The sequence below is a fragment of the Etheostoma cragini genome, chromosome 6 (genome assembly GCF_013103735.1).
Source record: "Etheostoma cragini isolate CJK2018 chromosome 6, CSU_Ecrag_1.0, whole genome shotgun sequence".
NCBI classification, from domain to species: domain Eukaryota; kingdom Metazoa; phylum Chordata; class Actinopteri; order Perciformes; family Percidae; genus Etheostoma; species Etheostoma cragini.
In genome coordinates this window covers 10,134,966-10,158,713 of record NC_048412.1, presented here as the reverse complement: position 1 = coordinate 10,158,713, position 23,748 = coordinate 10,134,966, and the positions used below count along the sequence as shown (strand labels likewise).

The 23,748-nt window shown below is 40.1% G+C and overlaps 1 protein-coding gene across 3 annotated transcripts in view; it reads right to left on the bottom strand.

The window, feature by feature from the left end:
- The window catches only part of LOC117946024 (CUB and sushi domain-containing protein 3-like), a 219,942-nt gene extending 203,990 nt beyond the window's left edge, over nucleotides 1–15,952 (bottom strand). For 2 of the 3 annotated variants that reach the window (XM_034873812.1, XM_034873813.1), the window contains exons 1-2: nucleotides 15,441–15,950; nucleotides 157–379 (exon numbers count right to left, since the gene is read on the bottom strand). In XM_034873812.1, coding sequence (XP_034729703.1) covers nucleotides 157–379; nucleotides 15,441–15,618 — 401 coding nt within the window. In that variant the 5' untranslated portion in view covers nucleotides 15,619–15,950. Of the gene's footprint in view, nucleotides 1–156; nucleotides 380–15,440 lie in introns of all 3 variants that reach the window. The other variant, XM_034873814.1, reaches the window with a different exon arrangement.
- Between the last annotated feature and the right edge of the window lie 7,796 nt (nucleotides 15,953–23,748).

The following is a 23,748-nucleotide window of genomic DNA, read 5'->3' as shown; positions in this document are numbered from 1 at the left end:
ACACAAGAATACACAATCTTTGTCATGTGTACATTAGAGATGGACCTTCCTTTAGAAGTGAACATTGAAGGCTTCCTTCCCTCTTACTTCCTATCCCCGCCTGCCAGACTTCAAACACAGCCTTCAAGGTACATGGCCTCAGGGCCGCTTACTTACCTCGTCCTGAAGTTAGCCGGGTGTGGATGCCCGTCATACAAAGATAAAAAGTCATATTCCTCCTCCACAGCAAAAGATTGAAAAACTATATGAATTCTGCTTCCCTCCTCGGCAACAATCACCCAGGTACAGTTCGCTCCATTTGGATATCCATATGGAAACCCAGGGCTTTCTATTGTCCCGTTCCTCCCTTTTAAAGTGCCTCCGCAAGTATGGATAAAACCTGGAAAGAAAGGAAAACATTCATCATTAAACAAACAGTGTGCATTAGGAGATTAAAAAAAACTTAACATGCTCAAATGCATGGAAGAAAAGGAGTAATTTGTAGCGATACTTCTGGTGCACATATCCAAGCATCAATAAATAAAAAAATTGGCTTTAAAATGTTTAAGTAGGCCTGTACAGATGCTATTTCAAGTATCATTTTTATTGTAACAACTGTGTGCACCTTGTAAAGTCCAGGTGCAATTTTTCATCAACTGAGAACAAATTGTTTGTGAAATCCACATTGTTCTAAGCTGGCAGACCAGCTGTATAAGAGCCGAGGTTGCAACAACTACTGCTGTCATTATGGAAGAGAAATGCATAATTGAGGACTACTGTGATGTTTTTGCAATGCTGTATTGAACAAAAAGCTAGTGATGCATCATTACTGCCCACTTCTTTCCAGTGGGTCAGAAAGACCCCAGAGACACGCAACAAGCAAGGTCTTCCAATTTAGTGCCACAAGCCCTTTACATTTTGTTTCACAGCCCACACTGCACTGGCTTGCTGAAAATCTATACCCTTGACATATTAGGTTAAGCATTATACTATCATTCTGAAACTACAATAACCTGATTGCTTGGCTAACCTTTGGGTGTCAATGTAAATGAGCAAACACAAACACATGCAGAAACATAATCTTTCTCACTCATGCAGAGACATCTCAGTATCCCTTTTCTCACACAATCTCACATATTCTTCCACATTTCCACATCCAGTGTACTCCCACACTTAGGCTACTCAAACAATGTATGAACAGGTACCCACACAGACTGTGTCACACAGCAAAAAGTGCCATTTTATTTGAGGCTATGTTGCGCATTGTCTAATGGAATGCAAACTTAATTAAGATGCATGGTCTCCCCCCCCCCCCCTTCACACACACACACACACACACAATTTACTCCTAGTATAATTAGCGTTTTACACTCAGTAAGTAAAGGATGCGTTGCATACTGTTTGGCCATACACACACACACTGTGTGTGAAAAATCCAATCACTTGGCCATGGAGCTGGGCTATTTTTTCCAGATAATATGTATGGCTTTTAATAAATGGATGCAAAAAAAACGTTAAGATCTGAGACAAACTGACAATTCATTTCCCTCTTGTCAAGCTGTTTCATTATATTTGGACAAAGCCTTGCAGCTGTTTATATTTCACAAAAATCAACTCTGTTATCAAAAATATGGTAATTCTCTGGAACATTTTTCCACAATCTTTACATCTTGCAATACCTTCAGGATTTTATCCTCACAAAGGCCCTGACCCAGAGTCTGTGACAGTACAGTATATCTCCACCTACTGTGGAGCTAACTGACCTGCCCCTGAGACCAATTCACTCCTCCTGCATCCAGTGATCAAGTGGCCTGACCTTATAGATTCAGCTATGGATACAGTATATATCATACCCATATTGGTTTATGATGTTGTGCCTAGTGATGAGCTGCTACTCTTACTGCAGTGGGGGAACAAATATCACCAAGGTTTGCTGCGTGTCTAAATTGCAAATTTTCAAGCCAACATTGAGCTAACAGGGTAATTATGGCAAATTTGCAGCATTGATGCATCGCCTACAGGGTCAACATGATCCAACCTGTGACATGGTGCATCATTGCTGCTTTCGAGTACTCGTACTCGGAAAATTGTATTAAGCAGGACAGCGCTTGTCACTGATCAAACAAAGTGTGGGTGACACATTGCAATGTAGCAGCATGTTTGACTAAAAGCTACTGTGATATTTGTTATTGCTTGGTGGTCCGTACACAGAGATGTGTTTCTCTTTTCAGTTACCTTAAGTTGTCACGCATTCTTGAATATAATGAACTGAAATAGATCTACCTGTTAGATGTTGGAGCCACATTGCCTTTCTTTTTACAAAGTTGCCACCAGAAGAGCCACCAACATATTTTCCTAGCAGCTACATTTTGCTTGGCTTTCTGAATAAAGCAGTTTGACTGGGCTTATGTAAAACAGTAAGTTACAGCTAATGAAGAGCACTTGAAGACATGAAAGAATAATGCACTCCCACACTGAATATTTAAAATGGCCTTGAAAAGAAGTTTGAGGGAGACATGTCAGTTACTGAAAGTAAACCCACCTGCAATTGCTGCTCTAGTTACAGTTTAGAAAATGCAGAAGGATCAGATCATTATGAAGTCAGACACACACAACAACACACTATTTGAATACTGATGTAAGTTTCAGTCTATTGTTTATCTTGGAAAGTCACCCCTTCCATTTTTATGAACATAATTATGAATATATTGTCCTTTATTAAATTTTAAATTTTACCTGGCCATGGGAAGATGCAATTGTTCCAAATATTCAACAGTAACGGCAGACGCATCTAAGATGTATTCAGTTAACTTTTTACGAGGAGTACTACTCAGCCGGAATCAGTTGTATAATGTCTCTGGAGGGAATCCTTTCCAAAGTCTGATAATATCATCAGGGTTATCTCGTGTGGGCATGAGGCTTTATAGCGGGAAGTTACTAATTGGAGGTGTGGGGTTTGAAAAAAAGTGGGCATTTAGGAGGCAGGGAGGGTCTAATAAAAGATGCTATTCAGAAGCATTGTGGGAAATTTAGGATCCAGTGAATTGAAACTGGACCCATACTAGCACTAAAAGTCAGGGGATCTTTTTCCTCTCTGTTGCTAGACAGTTTATTTGCAACCATGCTTTTTTTTAAATTGAGAATCCCTTACATTTTTGAATATGGCGATACTATATTGCTAAAATTCCCCTTTAAATGTTACAATAGAATTATAACTTTGAGGGAGACTGTCAAACAGCTAAGTAAAAAAAAATGTATGAAACCAGAGACAATGACTTGTATTCACTGCTACATAATGATCAAGTGAACTAGACTTGAGTTGTGGTTAACTGCAGCTAACCTAACACCTACAGAAAGAAATCCTGGTTGAAGATAAAAGCACAGAAAGATGTCCAGTATCAATTAGAGCCACACACTTTTTAAGATGGAAAAATTGTTTATTACTGCTTTTATTTAAGGCTCTCTTGTATCACTCAGAACTTAGAACTCCATCAAAGACAGCGCCCACAGAGCTCTATGAGCCCCTGAAATATTTTAATGTTTGTCAAGCATTAGATAACTAAGTGAACTGCTTAGCAATGTTTGTATGGCTGATTGTTCTGATGTCCTAAAGATGACAGAACAGATGCTCACTACCGAGATATCTATTTCCCCCCTTTCCATCTCTCTCCCTCTTTCTCCTTGTCAGATACATGTATTCCTTTCATCCTTCAGCATCACTGCAGTCTCACCTCTTCCTTTCTCCCCTTCTCGTCATCTCACTCAACTTTTTCATTTACTACCATTTGAGTCAATTGCCACCCCCCTTCCATCCACACACACTTACACAAACATACAGCAACACACACACACACACACACACACACACACACACATCTATTCCCCCCCTTGTCTTTCCTTTTTTCTATAAGCTATTCATTATAAATTAGAATCAGTCTTTTCAATGCCGTGTATTATAGGAGCTTGTAATATGTTAAGCACTGTCATATCCATAATAGCTGTATCTATAAAAAGAACATTCTTCTAAAAATTCATCTTGTTACTTCAAAGGAACAACACATGTTTCCTTGTGCAGGAGAGAAGACAAGCATTAAATCCATTTACCACTTACACCTACGGTATGTCTTCTTTGCATTCCACTGTCATCACTTAGTTGCCTGCTCCGACCTCTATCATCACTTCTATTGTAAAATGCACTCCCAGGGGTTTTCTACAACCCCATGTTAGCGCCATGCTGCAACACCAACCATAAATTGTGATGAGAAACCAAATTAACGACATGCTGTGATTGCACAGTGGGGAAAATGTGGTTCAGAAATATGAATCAGTATCATAACGCACAAGTCTGGAAAATATACAAGCCTCACTAGGCAGCCAGGCTGGCTGACAGACAGCTCAAGAATGGCCCCAGCTGTTCCTCAAATAGTTACATTTACCCTTGGCCTTTTGGATATACCTACACACAAATACCACATTTTCACACACTTTTGATGCCTAAAACAGATTTTTATGCCTGCTGAGCAAAACGCAGACAGGAAAATGGCACTTTGTCTCGCACACTGATGAGATTTCTGAATGTGTTTGTCCCTTTGTCAGTCTGAATTGAATGAGTGTGTGTTTGTGTGCAGATGCATGCAAATGTATATGTTGTTGTCGGCCTTGATCAGCTTCTCATTAATGCAAAGAGTGAAACAAGACTACTGAATGGGATTCTCTTTTCTTTGCTCAGCGATGAAAAGATTTCGAGCAGAATGAACCAGGTAATGAACCACAGTTCTGTACACCGTGTGGAGGAAAAATAAGATTGATTTTGAAAACGCATTATGCATCATGGACGGTATTGATAATATAATTTGTCGCAAGCTAAATGGGTTATTTGGGCACCCAGATAGCTCAGTTGGTAGAGTTATTTAAGGTTTATGTTAGCATGAAAGAAAACGAGCTAGTGTATGAAGGGATAGGTGCCCCCTAAAAAAAAAAACAGCCAATACGTTGTGCTCCACCAATAAGGCAGATTTGTATTCGGGCCATAAAGAGAAATGATTATGTGCAGCAGGGAGCAGGGAGGAGGAGTCCTTTACTGCCATCCACATTATTACGAGTGACAAACAGACCATTGGGTAATGGATGATTGCTGATGGGTTTGAAAGATTGCACATCCCAATTGACTATTTTTGAACAGACTATGATTAAACAGGCTTGGAAAATAAACATTCACAGTTTGACCTGCTCCGTTCAGGTAATTGCTTCAGGATCTTGCAGGGCAGGTTTAACTGCTAGACAAACTTTTTTCTTCCTCCGGCAGTGAAACTGTTGAATTCTGATGGAAGACTGCAGCACTTAGTTTGGCAAATGTATTGTGTGCCATTTTCTATATTCTCCTTAAAAATGTATTGGATTTATCTGCTGTCTATTGTGCTGTATTTGTCTGTTATCGAGTGTCCATTGTCTCCAGTTTATGTGGCAGCTTGCATGTCCAAAACTGTTTTTGCAAAGAGACAATAACATTAATCTAATCTAACAAAACCCTGTGACTTAGAGCAATCAGAGTAATAGTAAAATGAACGTTTTTATGTCCTGATTAATGGTATTCAGTGTACAGGCAATAAAAGAAATGTGCTAGTGCCCTCCTTTGGCATCAGTTGGTGTAAACTGGTAAACTAAATGAATTAATGGAGCAATAATGGAGCACATTTTGTCTCAAAGTGGCATTTAGGTCTTGAACTAAAGCTTCTTTGGATAGTTGATCAGCTACTTGTGCACAGTGACCATCTGGATAGCAACACTACTGATTCATTTCATATTAAAGAACATATTGTTCTTGGAGGCTTCTGAGAAACATGTCTTAACATTATTGGGATGTGGAGCTCTGACATAGTCATGGTCATATGTTTCAAGGACAATTACATTTCTTTTTAAGAAGCTGAACATTTCAGTAAGTACTTTCCTACTTCACAGAGGTATAATTCAAATTATTATGTATAATTACTACTGTGTTTAAGATTTATTTAAGATTCTTTAAGACTTTTTAACCAGAGCCTGCTAATAGAAGTTGCTACACCTAAAAAAAGATAATAGTGTTCAGTAACGACTTGTACTGAGCCTCAGAGTGCCCAAAAAGTCTTCTTAACTTAACTTGCAATCAGTGACTTGCTAGAATCTGTGTGGAGTTGTATTTTCCAAGTCATATAGATACATTTGCTGAAATATACTGATAATGAGAAAGTGGAATTAAAAGGAGCATAAATATCCTGTATTTTTAATAACTAGGGACTGTATAAGGAAGCAGAGGTCAGCGTATCAACATCATAAATTTGAAAAAAGAAATGAACTGTATGACTTAACTGCAAATTATCATGCTGTGCACATATATTCAAAGCAATTTCAATCAATACATAACTTCATGAATAACAAAACAGAACTAAAATTCAGCATTTCAGAGATTCAAAAAGAAACAAGCATTGTTTTGAACATGACTTGGACCACCAGTCGATCTAAGCATGAAAAGTGTTTTGCCTTCACCCTTCATACATCACAGAATCTTTCTTCAAACAAATCCTAAGCCCAATATCCACAAGCATACTGAGCTATGCACTTTCAAGCTCCTCTCCTTGATTTATTTTTGGCATGCATTATTTTCTTTCTCTCTGCTTGATACTTCATTTCCTCACAATTGACTGTGTATTCTTAGTCAAGGACGCCTCTTCTTCTGGATGGCATTTCATCATTATTCATGATGACGGCCTATCACAAACAAAGGGGGAAAAGGCAACAGCACCAAGCCGAGCATTCAAAGTTAAAGTACAAAAAAACTGCATTGATTTGCACCTGACCTTAAAGGTGAGTCAGCCAATATAGAGATATTCATCAGTGACACCTGGTTACAGAACGCATACTGGGAAGATAGAGCCCTTACCAAGCTAAACAAAGGTCAACTAACATTCTGGTAGGCTTGATTCACTGCAAAATATTCACACTTTCACAGAGAAGCAGTAGCTAGTGTTGTACATAGACAATATCTTCAGTATTGATTTCATAAAATCCAGAAAAAGAAGAGGAAATTAAAATTATAGATTGTGTTGAACACTGAACATGACCATTAATCACAGGAAATGTGCAAGGTAGAAAAAAAACCTTTGGTGGTTGTCTGCTGTCATCCCTTTAGATCATGAATCTTCAGGGTCTACCCCAACAAATCAGAGCGGTGCTGTAGCACTTACGACCTATATTAAGAAGTAATTTTTCTTTTAGAAATCCAAGCACTTTTCTCTTAGACCTACAACCAGCTGCACTCCGAGCCACAGACATCAACTATCGACGGAGGAGAAAATAATTTTTCATCAGCAAAACCAGGAATATAACAGAGATGACTGCAAGGGCCATTACAGCAACCTTAGTAGACAGAAATCTGAAATTGATGTCCCCAAAGAGAAGGATTTTTTTCCTGCATAGCTGTGCTCCACCTTCACAATTCATACTGATAGAATGTGCATAATCGCAGCCATGCACTATGCTTGTCTGCATGCTCGATGAAAGGGAAATGGGCTCTATACAACAGAAACAGAAACGAGGCTTTCTAGCGAATGACTATTACCTCATGAGTGTGTCACTGCAATTTGGAAAAGGGCTCTGAAATATTCCATTTGGTGGTACAAAATTGCCAACCACTGAGGTGAGAAATACTAAAATCAAAAGCAATGCCACGCTGAAACACAGCCAGCACGTGCATAAATACACACACACCAAACCCACCCCATTGGACAAGGAAATAACAGGTGTGTGTCTGAATAGCCAAGTGTAACAACTGTTTCCCAGCGTCTGCATGCTGCTGGTGCTTTAGCTACTTCCCAGCAGATACAGTATTTTATGGCTAGATACCAATACCTTCACAAAGTGCTACTGAGCCATATTGCACCTGATGCCAGGCCACCACTGTGAGAGCTGCTGTACAACACAAAACTGTGAGCCAGCAACACATCTAATAGGACGCCTGTCTCTCTAGCCTCCAATCTTCCAAACAAACAATAACATCAACCCTTCACTTTCCCCTGAATGAAGGGAAAGAAGCGCAGAACAATAACCTGTCTTTTTCTATCTAAAGACAAACACAGAGGCTGAAAACTGATTTTGAATTTCCATGTAAACATCTTCCACTTAACAGACTGTTCACATAGTGAGGACATGTTTTTTAGATGCAAAGCACCTCTGGGAACTACAGTAGCTTAAAAACTCAATCACAAACTTACAAAGTGCCTCATTAACATTCAGATGGCTGCAGATTCTCCAGAAAATTGTAAGGGCAATTCTATACATGCTGACCTGCTCCACCTTTCACAAAGAAAAGTAATGGTGGCAGGTGAATACCTTGAGATGTTACTATGTCGACCTCACCACCGACAGGCCAAGAAGGCATTCAGCTATTTTGCACCACCTGGAGGTAATGAGTGTTACAGATTTTTGAGAGATTAATTTTTTGGGGCATTTGTGTTTTTGGAGTTTCCAATTACATATTTGTGCGACCTGTCAGGTCACATTAATTGATTGATAAGAATTTAACATTGCTTTGTCACACGCTAACCTGCAGCATAAATGTAATACTCAAATAGAAATACAATTCAGTTTGTGGCTGTAAAACACTCAAACGTTTGTAAATTAATTTCATGTTACGTCTAACATCTTTAACCTGGTCTTAACATTGGGGCTTCTGTCAGGCACTTGACCATCAGAAAAGTCAGCTAAAGAGTTAGTTACAAATAACAAAAAAAATGTTATTATTAGTAGAAGTAGTAACACTCAAGTTCGGGATGCAGCTAACAAATGTTTTAATTATCTATTAATTTACCAAGTATTTTCTCAAGTGATCATTTGTCTAAATGTGAAATAATTGTGAAAAATTCCTGTTATTTTCCAAGATGATTTCTTCAAAAGTCTTGTTTTATTCAATCAACAGTCCAAAATGAAAAGATATTCAGTTTACTACCATGCATGGCAAAGAAAAGCTTTAAAGATTTACAATGAGAAGCTGAAACCCGGACATGTTTCAGATTTTTCTTGAAAATGACTTGTTTTGTTCGATATGTTTATTTGATAATCAAAATTCAAAATAGCTGCGGCTTAACTTTCCGTTGATCGACCAATCGATTAATCAACTAATCACAGCAGCTCTAAGTCCAGTTTTACTCAACCTACATTGACAATTTTCTTTTGGCCTCTGCATCATCCTTATGCTTTGTTGTAATAAAAGATATAATGTAGATATGACCCTCCTTCTTCCCTCTCCAAAGAAAACGTGAGGGCACACAAGTGCACTCCAAGCGGTATGAACATTACTCGTCCTAGAACTCTGTAGAAAATTTTCTTCTGTTGTAATTATCTTATATTTAGCATGTTAAAACATCACATTCAAGTACACACAAAAGCAGAAACACAAACACACACACACACACACACACACACACATACACACAATGCAGCTTTAAAAAGGACAACAAAAAAGACTGCAGTTGTAACTCATTGCCTGTAAGTGGCACTAGCTATTACTGCTACTGTCATTGCTTTTAGATTCCACAGGTTGGACTGTGATCACTGGTCTAAATCAGCTGACACTGCAATATGATGATATTGGCTGAGCCTATGTTCAGCTTCTTTGTATTGGTGGCACTGCATGTCCTTGATAATGCTCCTATGACCAAAATTAGACTGGGTTTTAAACTGAAAATGGTAAAAGATTGACGACTAAGTGCTTTAATAAATGCAGCTCCACAGGCCGGGGCAAAAGACCAATGTACATAGCATGGAACCCAAAAATCTGTTGCTTAGTCAGTCAATAATTTTTCTTCAGGATGCATGGCAGAAGCCTGAACGTGTCTTTAAAATGCACTGCATGAGAGATCACATTTCTGCTACTTCATTTCTTAGAAAACTTTAAAAATCCATTGTTAAATTAACACTGTGGAAAATTTATGGAGAAATCAAAGATTTCCAAAGCTGCTGATCTGAGAGCATCCCATAAGCAACTAAGATTATGCTCTACAGTACCTGTCTATGTGTATTTTCTAACAAGATCCACTATGAAATATGCCGTGCTACCATCTCAAAATTGATAGGACAGTGGTGTATTTGAAAGTCTAAATGGGTTTCTGTTAGGCTGTCCACACCTATTATATTAATTGCTGTGAAATATGCTGTGGAATCACAGCGACCTCCACCAAGCAGTCTACCTCCTCAATTACCTTCAACTCACCCCACTTTGTGTCTCTGAGCATGTTTCTCGCCCACCTGCTCTGCTGTCACATATCAAAAAGGCAGTTGACAACCACAAACACAAACAAGAGCAGTGGTCACCATGAAGGGAGATTTGTGAAGTTAAGTTGACCACAGGTTATCAAGTGAATACAACTGGAAATACAGCCTAGTCCACTGTGAATACAATTCTTGACTAGATTAATATGAAACATTACCCAAAGGTCTGGATATTAATGTGCTTCAGGAACACATAGGAACTACATAATGGGATGTGTATGCAGCGATGTAGCCACTGGTTTATTAGTCATAACTCACTTGGAATAAATACTTTGCTGTATTTAAATGACCTCCTAATAACAGTAAACAGAGCTAGTACATATACATCCCAACCACAATGTGATTGACAAAATCCTTGAAAGATTCTCTAAATTTTTACCATGGACAACGCTAAATAAATGCATTCATTGTTATCTGCGAACATGCCTTCAGTTCAATCCCCTCAGTCCACCTCAAATCTGTAGCGTTTACTCTGAAAGCAGCTGCTCCTCAGCCTATTACATTTAATCCCAACAAACGGTGAGCTATTTTTCTTCCTGAAGACAAGATATTGCCAATCTCTCTTGCCAAGAGGACTGCTTATATTAAAACTGATATCTGAGAAGAACTGACTTAATCAGAACCAGCAAGCTATATCCAACTGTCGCTGGGGCCTGTCAGCAACCTCTAAGAACCTGGCGCAGGCCTAAAGCCGTGGGCGAGAGGCCAGAGGGTAGACGGAGTATTACTTTGGTACACCACTAGGGCTATCCAGTAAGATGTCAGCAATAAAAAGGCATTTGGAATCCAAGAATTAAAATTGTTACTGTTCCAAGGTCCTGTATCCTGGAAAATGGTATTTTCTTCCTTCCAGCTGTAGTTGAGCTCAGGTGATTCTTTTGGAGACTGTCCATCTTTTTCCTCATACTTCGGCTCTACTTCTCAAGAACATGAGGGGCAGTGGGATAATGCCCTAAATTCCCCGAAGATAGTGTGTAATTACACAGAAAAATTGTAATCCTGATTAGCCCCAGCAGCCTTTCCAGCCTGTTTACATAATCACATTGAGAGAAAGTCTTCATCGAGGGCTCAGTGGCCAGATTACTGTGCAGAACCCACCTGATTACTGACTGCCTGGTATAGAGTTTACAGCTAGATTGTGTAACGTTTGTACTTGTTCATTATCAGAATCTGTATTGCCCTTCACAAACTTGTCCTTTTTTTATGAATATTGACCACCACTATCAATTTAACATTTACGCTTGCATGAACTGGGGTAGACGCTCCAGAATCATGCGCCATCTTGAAATAAGCCGGTAAGGGACAGACAGGCTTTACTGCTCCACCTCTCGTGCTTTTCGCTCAGTGGCACTGACTGTGACGAATGCCAAGGAGGGAGAAGATTATTTTACTGCCGACAGATTTGAAAGCCTCTTCTCAAGGACATGTAACTGAATTAAAAGAGTATTAAAACACCAACGCGACAAGCAACAAAACCAAGGTATAAGATTGGAATGGCTGTTCTAAGATGGAAAGAGCAAGGATTTTAAAGTTGCCTGCATTCTTCTCGACTGGTGATTCAGCCCATTTGTGTAAATTAGAAGTTTTATAGGTGTTGCTTGCTTGGCTAACTATAGCACGGTTGTTCATGACGCTAGAACGTTGTCTAGGATACTTTTCCTCGCGTCAATGATGAAATAGGATTGTCTACCTTGTAACATAAACGTAATCATATGTATCGTGATTTTCCTGGCAGACAACTCACGTCATGTGCAGTTGTAATCCAGACTAGCTACAGCTGGAACAGCTGCGTGGAAACGATGGAGATGCTAAGAGCTAATCTCGGTTTGATTGACCTTGGTCTTACTGCTCAGAGAAATATATTAAACTCACAAACTTCCGTTGCTTCTCTCCTACGCTGTAAACATCTACACACACTATTAATCTCGTACAATAAACAGAATAACAATAGCACTGATACATTAACATTAGCTTGCATATGTTTGGGAACCTGATAGCTGATGTTAGCAATTAAATGGTACAAAAGTATCACAAACTATTATTGGGAGGGGGGGGGGGGGCTAGAATGTGAAATTCAGTTGGTTGTCATATACAATTTCACTGCTACATGGGAGAAATTCTTACACAATGTAACTTTATAAAACAACAACCGCATTTAACAAATCATGGACGTATAAAGGGAATTTGAGAAATCACAAGAAAACAGAAGTGGGGGGACACAACAGATGGACAATTATCAACAATCTGTTCACAATCAGTAATCGTTCTTCGTCATTAGACGAGCTAATGTCAGTGCGGGAGACAGGCTGTCTGTTCTGTTTGTCCTCTCCTGTGGTGGCCCTCTAACAGTCCCATGACCATCATGTCCCCTGCTACTTTTCCTTATGAGGTCACTACCAGGACTGTCCTCTATAAAGGAGTCCCGAAAGACCGAAACTGAATAGACCCGGATCCGCGCAGTACCACTTGAAAAAGATATATGCATTCAAATGCAAAGTAACCGTTTTAATGGGAATATTATAACCATGAAAAATATTAAAGGCAGATCCAGGAGGCTTTGGCAATAACTCTAATCTATTAACTTAGTTTGAGAAGATCTCTGCTTTCTCACGTGATATTATCGACTGCACAAGCATGTGTCATAAGAACGGGGCGCTCTCAGGTTTGTGTGTTTCTCATTATTGTAAATCTTATTGATCATTGTAAAATCGATGGATGCAGTGCGATTGTCATGAGAAAGAAGGACATGCAGGTGTTCTGCAACTCAAGAGAAGACACGGTAAAGGGCTCACTATCAGTGTATAGGAACTCAATTTGAATTTAACCCAGGTCTTTTGCTCCGTCTAAAAAAAGCAGCCCCTGAAATTTAGCTTCCTAAATGTATGTCTGTGTCAAGCAGTTTTATAAATTCCCTGAGGATTAGGTGACACAGTTACAGTGGATATCCTCAGTTGTTTGCTGGTTAACTGTCACAATGAGAACACATTATTTCTTGGTCAAACATCACTGTACAGTTTTATTAATGACAAAACTAAGTTGCTAAATGTCACCAAATTCCACTTAATAATATGTGTGGAATGCCAAGAATCAGATAGGTGACTAAGATAACACTGTAAACTGAGAATCCGAGCTGTGCACCACCCACACACATGGATCCCGACTCAAAAATAATCTAATATGAAAAAGCACCTCTAGCAAAGTGATGCTTTACAAACTTTGCTAGATAGAGGTTTTTTTTTGTCATTATCTTTCCAGGTGAAGTGAGTCACAGGCCATCTACTTTATATCTTTTTTACTTTTGCAAACATTGTGTCACCTGTCAGACCAGGGGATACCAACTGTTCCTCTGTTCTTCCTGGTTGCCTCGGTCTGTGTCACTATTTCTTTTGCTCTTTTCCAAAAGAAGACCGAGGCCTCCTCTTCTTCCTCCTCCTCCTCCTCCTCCTCCTCATTTCCTCCTTCCCTCCCCAATCCCTGGATCGCTGGCACCCTAATAAGTAACAGAACTAGGAGGATTGGCAGTGGCCTCAAGGTTTGACATTGCCACAATGTGGGTGGTGATGAAACAGCACTGTGCCTGACTCTGCTCGACTTGACTTGGCTCATTCTTGGTGGGCGCTGCTACTCTGCATGCTGCTCATTTCATCCAACCCCAATACACAAACATGACAATTACTCACAGGGTGAACAACCAGCATGTAAATTGATATCTGTGAGTGCCTGCACCTACACAGCCATAGATGTATTCAACAGATAAACAGCCATAGAATGTTCACAGTATGTTCCTAAATACAAACTTAAGCACACAAACACATCCAGAAGGAAAACATTTCCAGGGTTGGAATTGGATGTGCCTTTTTACTTTGGCTTGAGGAGAATTTCCCACAGTGAGTGAGTGTAACATTAAATATATGATACACCAAGGCAGATAGAAGCACATGCACACACACGTACACACACGCATGCACGCGCCCGACTGCCCGCACGCACACACATACATACACACACACACACATACGTACACACTTTTTCCCAGTTTTATAATTTACATACAACTGGAATTGCAAGGAAGCAACAAATCGATTCATATGTGTTTTCTCTAAATGCTGTTTGACTGTCAGTGGACAATGGACGATCACGTGGTAATTGCAGAGTGGTAAATGAGCAACAATTGCTTTGACTTATTTTTAGAAGCTGTAGCATGTAAATAGCGTAAATCAGATTACTGTGGTAAACAGTAAGAAAAACAAGGGTAGAAAAACAGACGTGGCAAGACATTTAAGTACAAAGTCTGAGTCTTGTTGCGTCATGTAAACAGGAATGAAAACTACATTTTAAAACTGTATCCAAAAAGTGACATTTCAGTGCTGAAACTGTCATAGGTCTGAGTGAATGCAGTTGATGTCAATCAGAAATAAAATGGAATTTAGCGGTTACCTCACCAGCTAGAGCAAGTGTTCAAATGGACAGAGCATGAGAAAGAGCCACTAGAATACTAACAAGCCCACCTTACACCTGCCTGCACTGGCAAGTCCGCTAAACACAGTCGACAAACAGGTTCCACACGACTAATTGCCTCTGCCCCCTAAATGGTTCCAGTACTGGAAGAGAAACTGGTGAGAAATTGATCTGACGCAAATCCCACATAAATACTTATGACTTACTCGACCCAGAAAAGAGAAAAGGCGGACGGCTCGAGCCTAAAAAGCCATTATAAGAAGCTCTTTACATCTTATAGGAAATCTGCAGTGCATGCTTACGTCTCAAAAATTCACTAGTTAGCCTACTAAGCAAAGCAGCTCACGTAGGCTATTAGAAGAAGCGTAGGCTACCGCAAGAATATCTATTGAGCGGCTCAGTCAAAGCCTGCATTGAGCGCCAAACCGGCCAAATGCGTCCCTAAAAACTCTATCCAGTAAACCGGGGTAGCATATTTTGCGCACGTCTGAGGTTAACGCTTTTGATTTCTCTTGCGCGCGGCGCATACTCACACAGACACACACGCGCACGCACACACACACACACACAAACACACAAACACACACACACACACACACACAAACACACACACACACACACACACACGCACACAAACGCGCACACGCACAGGCACACTAAGCGCATCAGAAAACACAGAGGCTTGCTGCAGTGGTTCGTACCTTTCACACAAGTGAACATCAGTGAAAAGATGAGATTCCAAAAAACAATTCCCGTCCTAATCCTCATCGTTTTGGCTTGAACAAAGTCCCCTCGGCCACATTGAATGCATCTCCTGTTGAAAACGTTCCGTAGTTCAATAGATCCGTCGTAGTATCTGTCTCTGTAAATCCCCTTCATGTTCACAACTAACACATGTAACCTATAGCCTGTGTTTGCTTTCTGTTGGGTTAAAGTAGATCCCCTTTCCCTTCTCAGAGGAGAAACAGGCAGAACCGCCCGCCGCGCTATGTCAGCTGATAAGAGAGAAGTGAGCAAGACTGAATTTTAGGTTAGGACCACAGCAACCTGGACGAGGGCTCAACCATCTCTGCTGAGAGGGGCATCAAGTGTGAGCATCTCTGGTGGTGCGCTCTTGCATGTGCTGTTTAACATCTTTCCTTTTGAATCCCTATAAACCGGCGGAGGACGGAGGTGAGTCTAGCCTACAATTTGAATGCTGCCTTTATCGATCGGCGAATGAGCCACGCAGAGTCAGAGAGAAAAGGTGGCGGGAGGGGGTGATGGTGTCGTGAGAGAAAGAGAGAGAGAGAGAGAGAGAGAGAGAGAGAGAGAGAGAGAGAGAAAGAGAGAGAGAGCGTCCTGTGTCAAGTATGTTGTGGATGATGTGTGGCTAACAATTGATGAAGTGGGAACAGTGATATGGCAAGGAAAGAGGCAAGTCTTTATGGGAGGAATGTAAATTCTGAGAAATAAATGAACTTTCATAAGACAGCATTTTGTTTATGAGTGTGTGTGTGTGTGTGTGTGTGTGTGTGTGTGTGTGTGTGTGTGTGGGTGTGTGTGTGTGTGTGTGTGAGGAGGGATGGTGGGGGTGAGGGTGTTAGGTGGGAGTCAGACAGGCAGCATCCTATCCTGAAAGCTGATGAAAGAAATCCGCCTGGTAGGCAATCCCACCATAACTCTGATTTTCATTTTAGAGATCGAGCGGAGCTGTTATTGGGAGTGATGGGACTGGGCAATTTGCAATGCAAAGAAGGGATGATGACGGCGCAAAGCGCTGCTCAGCTGCGATGGGGCTCTTCTGCCATCTAGCTTTGGAAGAGTCACCGACCTATACTTAAAAACAGAGAGGAAAAGGGGAGCCGTGCACCGAGAGGCCGTGATTGCACACAGAATGAACATCATTTGGTCTGTAACACATTCAGATAGAGCTCCTTCAGTTGATTCTAATGTGTCTGGCTTTAGTTCCCTTTTTCATCAACATTTTCTGTAGATTGTAATAAAATCTAAACTAAATTTTCTACATTCTGAGAGCAGCAGTTTTGGAAAGAGCTTGGATATCAGGTGAGGTGTAAATCAATTATACGCATGGCTTCTGGTTTGAATATTGCCCACTTAATAATTGTCGCTGCAATGCCCTCCATAGAAATCAATATCCTGTGCCCTGGTATTGGCAAGATTTATTAGGGGGAAGTCAGCAGGGTGAGTTTATAAGGAAACCTAACAAATGAACCCTAAGCCTCTCTGTGGATCTGAGGGGAAGCCAAAAAGAGGCTTCTGAGTAATTTACAGTATGTGAGCTGTCCTTGGTGCTGAAACCAAAGCCTTAAAACCATCTGCTTGTAATTCGTGGCCACGAAAACTGGCTTGTGCCTCAGAGTAATGTACCATTCATTTATTCATACTTGCATTTCAAACATTTATTAATTGACAGATTGGATAAGAAAACAGACCCTTTGCCCCTCACCTACATTACCAACCAAGAGCAAATCTGCTGTCTGGACCTTTTTACATGTTTCTGTTCTGTGTCCAAGGTTAGTTGGCTAGGCAGGGTAAATCTCCCACCCATACTGCTGCTCTCCCATGGGAGGATAAATGGGAGAAAACATCTTGATTCTGTTCTAATCTCGTCTAATTATAAGGCAGCAGAGGGCAATGGGATTGTTGTCCTTTGGCCAAATATTCAGAAAACATCATTTAACTCTGGTGGCCAAATGGTGATACACATCACATTTATAATCGGGATGCCTTGAGGTTTATTTTTTGGTGCTGTAAAATGCTGTTGCACTTTATGGGCATTGTATTTTTTGAATTACATTTTATTCTATATTTATTGTGTCTTTGTCAGCTCAATGCAATGTATTGTATTGCTTTGTGGAAGTCTCATTTTACATGTTTCTGTGGACAGCTTGATATTAATCTATCTCATTCTATCCTTACAAACTGAATTGCTGCCACATGAGCGATAGATTTATATCCTCGCTCCATTTCTCTGTGGAGTTGTTTATTTGAATGGTTTATGCAGCAGAGGCAAACCACTGCGTATCTGCCAGTGTGAAGTGGAAGGTCCCTTATTCCCTCCTGGCATCAGCATTCTTCAGGTGTCTACAAGCCCAGTGGAGGCTGCTGGGAATGTATTGAGGCACCAGGCAGCTTGTCTTTACCACTGTAATCGACAGGTGGGCCCAGGAGAGTGGGCTTCAGTTGTATTGATGCCCCTAGCCAGCTCTTGGTTGCTGCTTGATGAACAATCAGAATGCCTCTTTCCTGATCCTTGTGCTGTTTTTGTGTGCATCTGAGTGTGTGTGTCACCACATCTATGCAACATTTCATACATGCCAAATTGAACATATACACTCTTGCATGTGCATACATGTGAGAGAGCATGGTTGAGCATTCAAACATTTCCACTCTTCAGCTCATCCTTGAAAGGAATTTGTGTTGAATGTACTTTTTTATGTTAACCACAGCATCAAAAAGAACAGAACCAGGCGGCTAACCAGCCAGATTATCAGCCAGCCAACAAATCAGCCAGTCAGACTGCTAAAGTGACTGCAGCAGCTCTGTTTTCCCCTAAGGGACTCAGGCTGCTGTACTTGGGAATCTGGGCAGCATGTTCTGATTAGCAGTGACCGTGTTTGAGAACTGACACCCGGGAAGGTTTTCGCTTCACACAGGGGCCAAAGATCTCCTCCGAGGGGGGTTTGGAAAGGTGTCTGTGAATGTGTGGAGGCCTATTCTGTATATCTATGGTATGCACCAGTGCATGCACATGTGAATAAAAGTGTGACACTACATGTGTATTTATTACACGTGTACCTTTAAGGGATAACCACTAAAATATGTGTGTATGCGTTTTTAATGTAGATGCATGCTGTATGCCTCTGCATGCATCTAACTTGATAATATCTTCACGCCTTGGTTACATTTTCTTTGTGTGTATGCCTGTTTGTGTGTACATGTGCAGTGATGGCGTACACCTCAGCCTACATCTACAAGTTGAAATCTTCACGTCTGGGTTGTATTTGGTATTTGTTTGTGAGCAGGGGCAAAGTGCAGCTGGTGGGGGGTTGATAGAGTAAGCACTGGGGTCGGATTAACTGGCTTGACTTCCCCAGAGGAATATGTCTAGATCTGGCCTCTCACACACACTCCCACTAATCCACTGCTGGGTTGCGCTGCTCCATTGTTCTGGGTCTGCTACATAGAGCACCTACGGGGCACTGGGAAGGTGTGTGTGCAGGAGAAAAAACAGTAGAAGGGAGATGTCTGTGCATGTGAGTGGACTTATGGGTGTGAAGGGTATTAGGGGCATGAAAATATGGAGTCCAATCTACTACTTTAGGTTTTTCTTCATGCTTGTGTCAACACGTGAGTACTATTGAGTGCAACAGTTTAGTTCCTAATAAATTCAGCCACCATGCTAGCGAGGATAATCTGGTTCATTCCAGTGTTTGGAGATGATGGCCAGTTAGTGAATAAGGATTTGAAAGAGAAAATCCTATAGAGCTGGAGTTTGAAACAGAGAAGTGGTGTCTTCTTTTCAGAATCACTAGTGGGGTGTAACATTGATCTTACAATTTCACAAAAGTGCACCCTCACACCTTAGCCTGTAGCAGGTTACATGGCGATGTATACTGACAAAAACATGCATTGACTGTTTTACTGGCATGCCAGGTGAGATCATCATCAGCGCAATGCTAGCACTTTAGCTCAGGGCAACACTCTGAGTTGTAAGTCATGGCAAATCAAATTCAGTCGGAATAAATAGGGATAAAAAGTGACGTTGTAGAAGATCAAAACCATTTTTATTCATTTTTAGTCCAAGAAAAGCTATTTAAAATGTGAGTAAAACAACATTTTGTCTTTCCCCTACATGATCCATTACTTACACATGCATACACGCACTTTCTCCGTTTCACCTCTCTCTCCCATTTCCTGAGTCTCACCACCTTTACCTTGTTACTACATGTTCACCACACTTGGCTGTCTTTTGCTTCTCATGTTTTCTATAGGTTTCTATCAGATCTACGCTGACTGTGCCTGTGCTTTACGTCCCATCTGACAGTACCCATTCGGTTACACTTTACCCAACAGTGACATGACTCTGTCATGAACGTGTCATAAAACATTACAAACAAGTCATAAACGGTTATGACAGAACGTTTTTTTAGTAAGTGTCATTTGGTTTTATCATGACAAGTTATGGTTTTTGTTAAGGTTAGGGTTAGGGTTCATGTGTCATGACTGTGTCATGACTGTGTCATGACAGCATTATGTGATTCACATGTGTTCATGACAGTGTCATGTCACTCTTATGTAGAAAACTTCAAATAAAGTGTTTCCAAACATTCTTAAACCTTTCATCCTCCGAGTCTGAAATAGATGCAGGGAAAGGAGAGAAAGAAAGAGAACAAGGTGTGAAGAGTAAGGGTCGAAGGTATTGATTGAGGGATGATGGCAAACATAAAGGTGAAGGATAGAAAACAGATGTAAGTGAGAGGAAGACAGGGAAGGAAAAACAGGCAAAAGAACAACAGAGTGAGGATGAATGGAGGTGGTTGGCTCTGAACAAAAAGAGGAAGAGAGAAAATTGGAGCAAGCATTATAAAAACAAGCAAAAAAAAAAGGTTTGAGCAGCACAGAAGCCAAAACAACAAGGACAATGTAATGGATAGGGAATAACTGAAAACCAAATAAATATGTTTATGGAAATCATTTGAACACAAACACAAACACAAACCATATTAAATATATGAGCCGGTAAGCTTGGAAGTGTTTCTGTATTTTTTTCATTTAAGATGGAAAATATTTCAGTAAATATATAACACACTGTGTTGTGTATATTTACACTTAAGGTCAAACGATTTGAAATGGGATAATTAAGCAGATGGAAAGTGTTTCTATTCCAACAATAATTGGTGGGGAAAAAGAGTTGTTTGCCAAAGTGAATCCATTGCAGCATGCCCAACTTCAAAGATGGTCTCATCATATACTGAAATGTAGAATGAACAGTCTGGTGATACACAGACTTAATCATATGAATAAAAGATCAAAGGGAAGAATTGCTGATTGAGAGAGAGGAGGAGAAAAAAAAGCAAACGCTAGGTTTTTGATTCACTCCACCGAGGGGAAAAAACAAGTTAAACACCTTTTGTGTATGAAAAAAAGTATTTGATTGTAAGTGTGGAGGAGAGACGTGTTAATGTGCTTGTGGTATTAAAATGGGCTGGGGTTATTGAGTGAGTTTTTTTTTTTGACAGTCCACAAAATCCTCTGGTATTCATGACAGCCAAGGCTAATGACATTGTAAAATACCAGATTTACCTACACTGAAAATAGTGTTGCTATGGTTAAAAGCACCTTCACAACAGTTTTACACTGTGCTCAACCTTTTGAGGCAGTAAATATGGGCATTTATATCAACTGTACTCATTAAACAGAGTTGTTTTAATGGGTTTTTCCTTGTTACTCATATTACAAAACTCCCATCCCAAAAGAGGAGAAAATTACCCATTTAAATTAGCTTAAAATAGCGTCTATGTCTCTTCAGCACAACAACCACATTCTGTTCTATCGTACTTCTTTCAATTGAAAGCTACAGTATTTTTCACATGTCAGTATTTCACTGCCAACCAGAACTCAATCCTTTTATACCATCACTTTATAGAATGTAGAACATTATGTGCTGTGTGCTTGAGCACGCAGGAGTCATGCGTAAAAAAAAAGGCAGATTACTAGTTTAATTTTTGAGAGCTAGCAATACTTTCTTCAGAGCATGGTGCAAGGCTGAGGAAAATCAAGTACCCAGCTAAGCAGCTTAGCAAGTCCTATAACACTTGGTGTTGCTCCCAAGGAGAAATGCATACTGTATGTCTGAAGGAGCAACTCGCTACATTCCATGCAGGTCAATGACATACCCGAGGCTTTAGGCTCCAACCACTTCCTGTTTCAAGTGTATCCTGGTGCTGCCTTTGTATGCAATCTACTCACTACAGTGTATTGCTCCTGAGCTTATTCCATCCCTTAACTGTCATTGCCTTCATTTTACCAATCTTCACCGTGACTTAGCTACTGTGCATTCTCAAGCAGGAATGAAAATAATCAATGGCTCAGTTAAATTACACCATAAATATTTCTTTATGGCCTTCAGCAAGAAACATGGTTTGATGTTGCATCAGCTTATTTTGAACATTAATAACTCTGCCTACCATAGTTTTTCATTAGATTAAATTAAAACTGTACATATCTATGGGTAACAAATTTATGAACTATGAAATGAAAGTGAAGTGGTCAAGAAGAGGCTTAACATGGTAGTCGGGCAAGTTAGGACTTTACAATCAAGATCTCAAAGAACACTGTGCAAGAACGCATGGTGCTAGGGTCTTCTGTGTAGCCTACAGTAAGACTTCGAACCCTCTTACCTCAGGGCTGTTGGACAAAAATGATATTTGGCAGTGCACAGTGCTTCTTAAAATTATTCATATATGGACAACTTTAATTTATATTTAATTGAAAAGTTTGAAAAGGTGGGTAGAAGAAATAGATGATAAAATGCTACAAAAGAGGACAGAAGTCAGTTTTTCTATTGAAAATGAAGCCCGGTTTCTCCATAGGATTCTGTAGAGCTGGGCAGAGCTGAACATGGGTAGGTTGAGCTAGTGGGTAAGATGACTCACCACTTATATCTAAACAGACATTTATGTGATCACAAATTCAATCCATTTCCTGTATCTCTAAAACAAAAAAGCCCACAGAAAACGTGGTAAAATAGCCAGGCTACTGTGGGTCAGATCATCTTATTTTTGCTTTGTCAGATGTTGTCCAAAGATAAAGAGCATAATAATCCATTGAAATGTACTGTAAGTATTATATTCTATCTAATTCTGGAGCATATTTTCTCTGTAAAGTAGTTTTTAATGTTTCATATTCTAACATGATGAACTTAAGATAACCAATGTTTGGGAGTAGTAGATGTCGCAGAGCAGATGTATGATGATTTGATCAGAGGCGAGGAATCAGTCTCCCTGATCTAGCATCAGATACATATTACGTAGGCTACATACACTGTCCACAGCACAAACCTGTTGAGTCAAGCTGTCGCTTGTTTTCCAGCAGAATATGTAGGTAGGAAACTAAAACTGGGACATTTTGCAAAGATACAAATCATCGCTGCCTTAAAATATATGGCAGATAAATATGATCTGGTGAAATTGCCAAAAGAACAAATACACCAGATTTGTGTATCTATTTCTTTATGTAATATGGCATTGTGTTACATGTTACTTCCATGTTGCCTCACAAACATGGGCCATACTTCTCAAATTACTTTAAATGAACTGTATGTTTTTTGTGTTATTTTCCCTGGATGCGAAGCAACCTGAGTTGAATGCAGATTTATTTTGCTGTACTAGCATCAAATGTGAAAAGCGGATCCATTTACCCTGCTCTCCCTACAAGGCTTTGAACATTAACACCTGTTTGTGTGCTGTACTGTATGGGCGTTTATTTTGGGAAATTGCATTTCAAAGCCATTGTTTTGGATTTGAAGCCTTACATTAGCATCTTACATTGTAGTATTTAGATTATTTTTGTAACCCAGGGTGAATATCCCAAGGAAAATAACCAGATTAAGAGAACGCAACCAAGTTTAAGGAGTGCAAAGGTTGGACCCTGTTCGTCAAGACAAAACCTGTGAAATGATACAATGATACTGTTGGCATGAAATAGAAGGAAAAGAAATAGTAAAAGTCCCGAAAAGAAAGACAGAAGGGATATTTTGAGAGAGCAATTAGAGTCAGTAGAGGAGAGAGGATATGATTCAGGAAGAAAGGTAAGACAAGTTTTCAGCCTGCAGTGCTAGACATACTTTATCACTCTTTTCCCCTCTAATGGGAAATTTGTAAAATCTTCTTTTGTCTAAGAACATTATTTTGGCCCCCTGTGTAAGATTAACTGCACAGAAACACAAACACAATCAATAGAAGACACAGCTACAGTATGCTGCTGGGATTGTTTTTGGTTGTA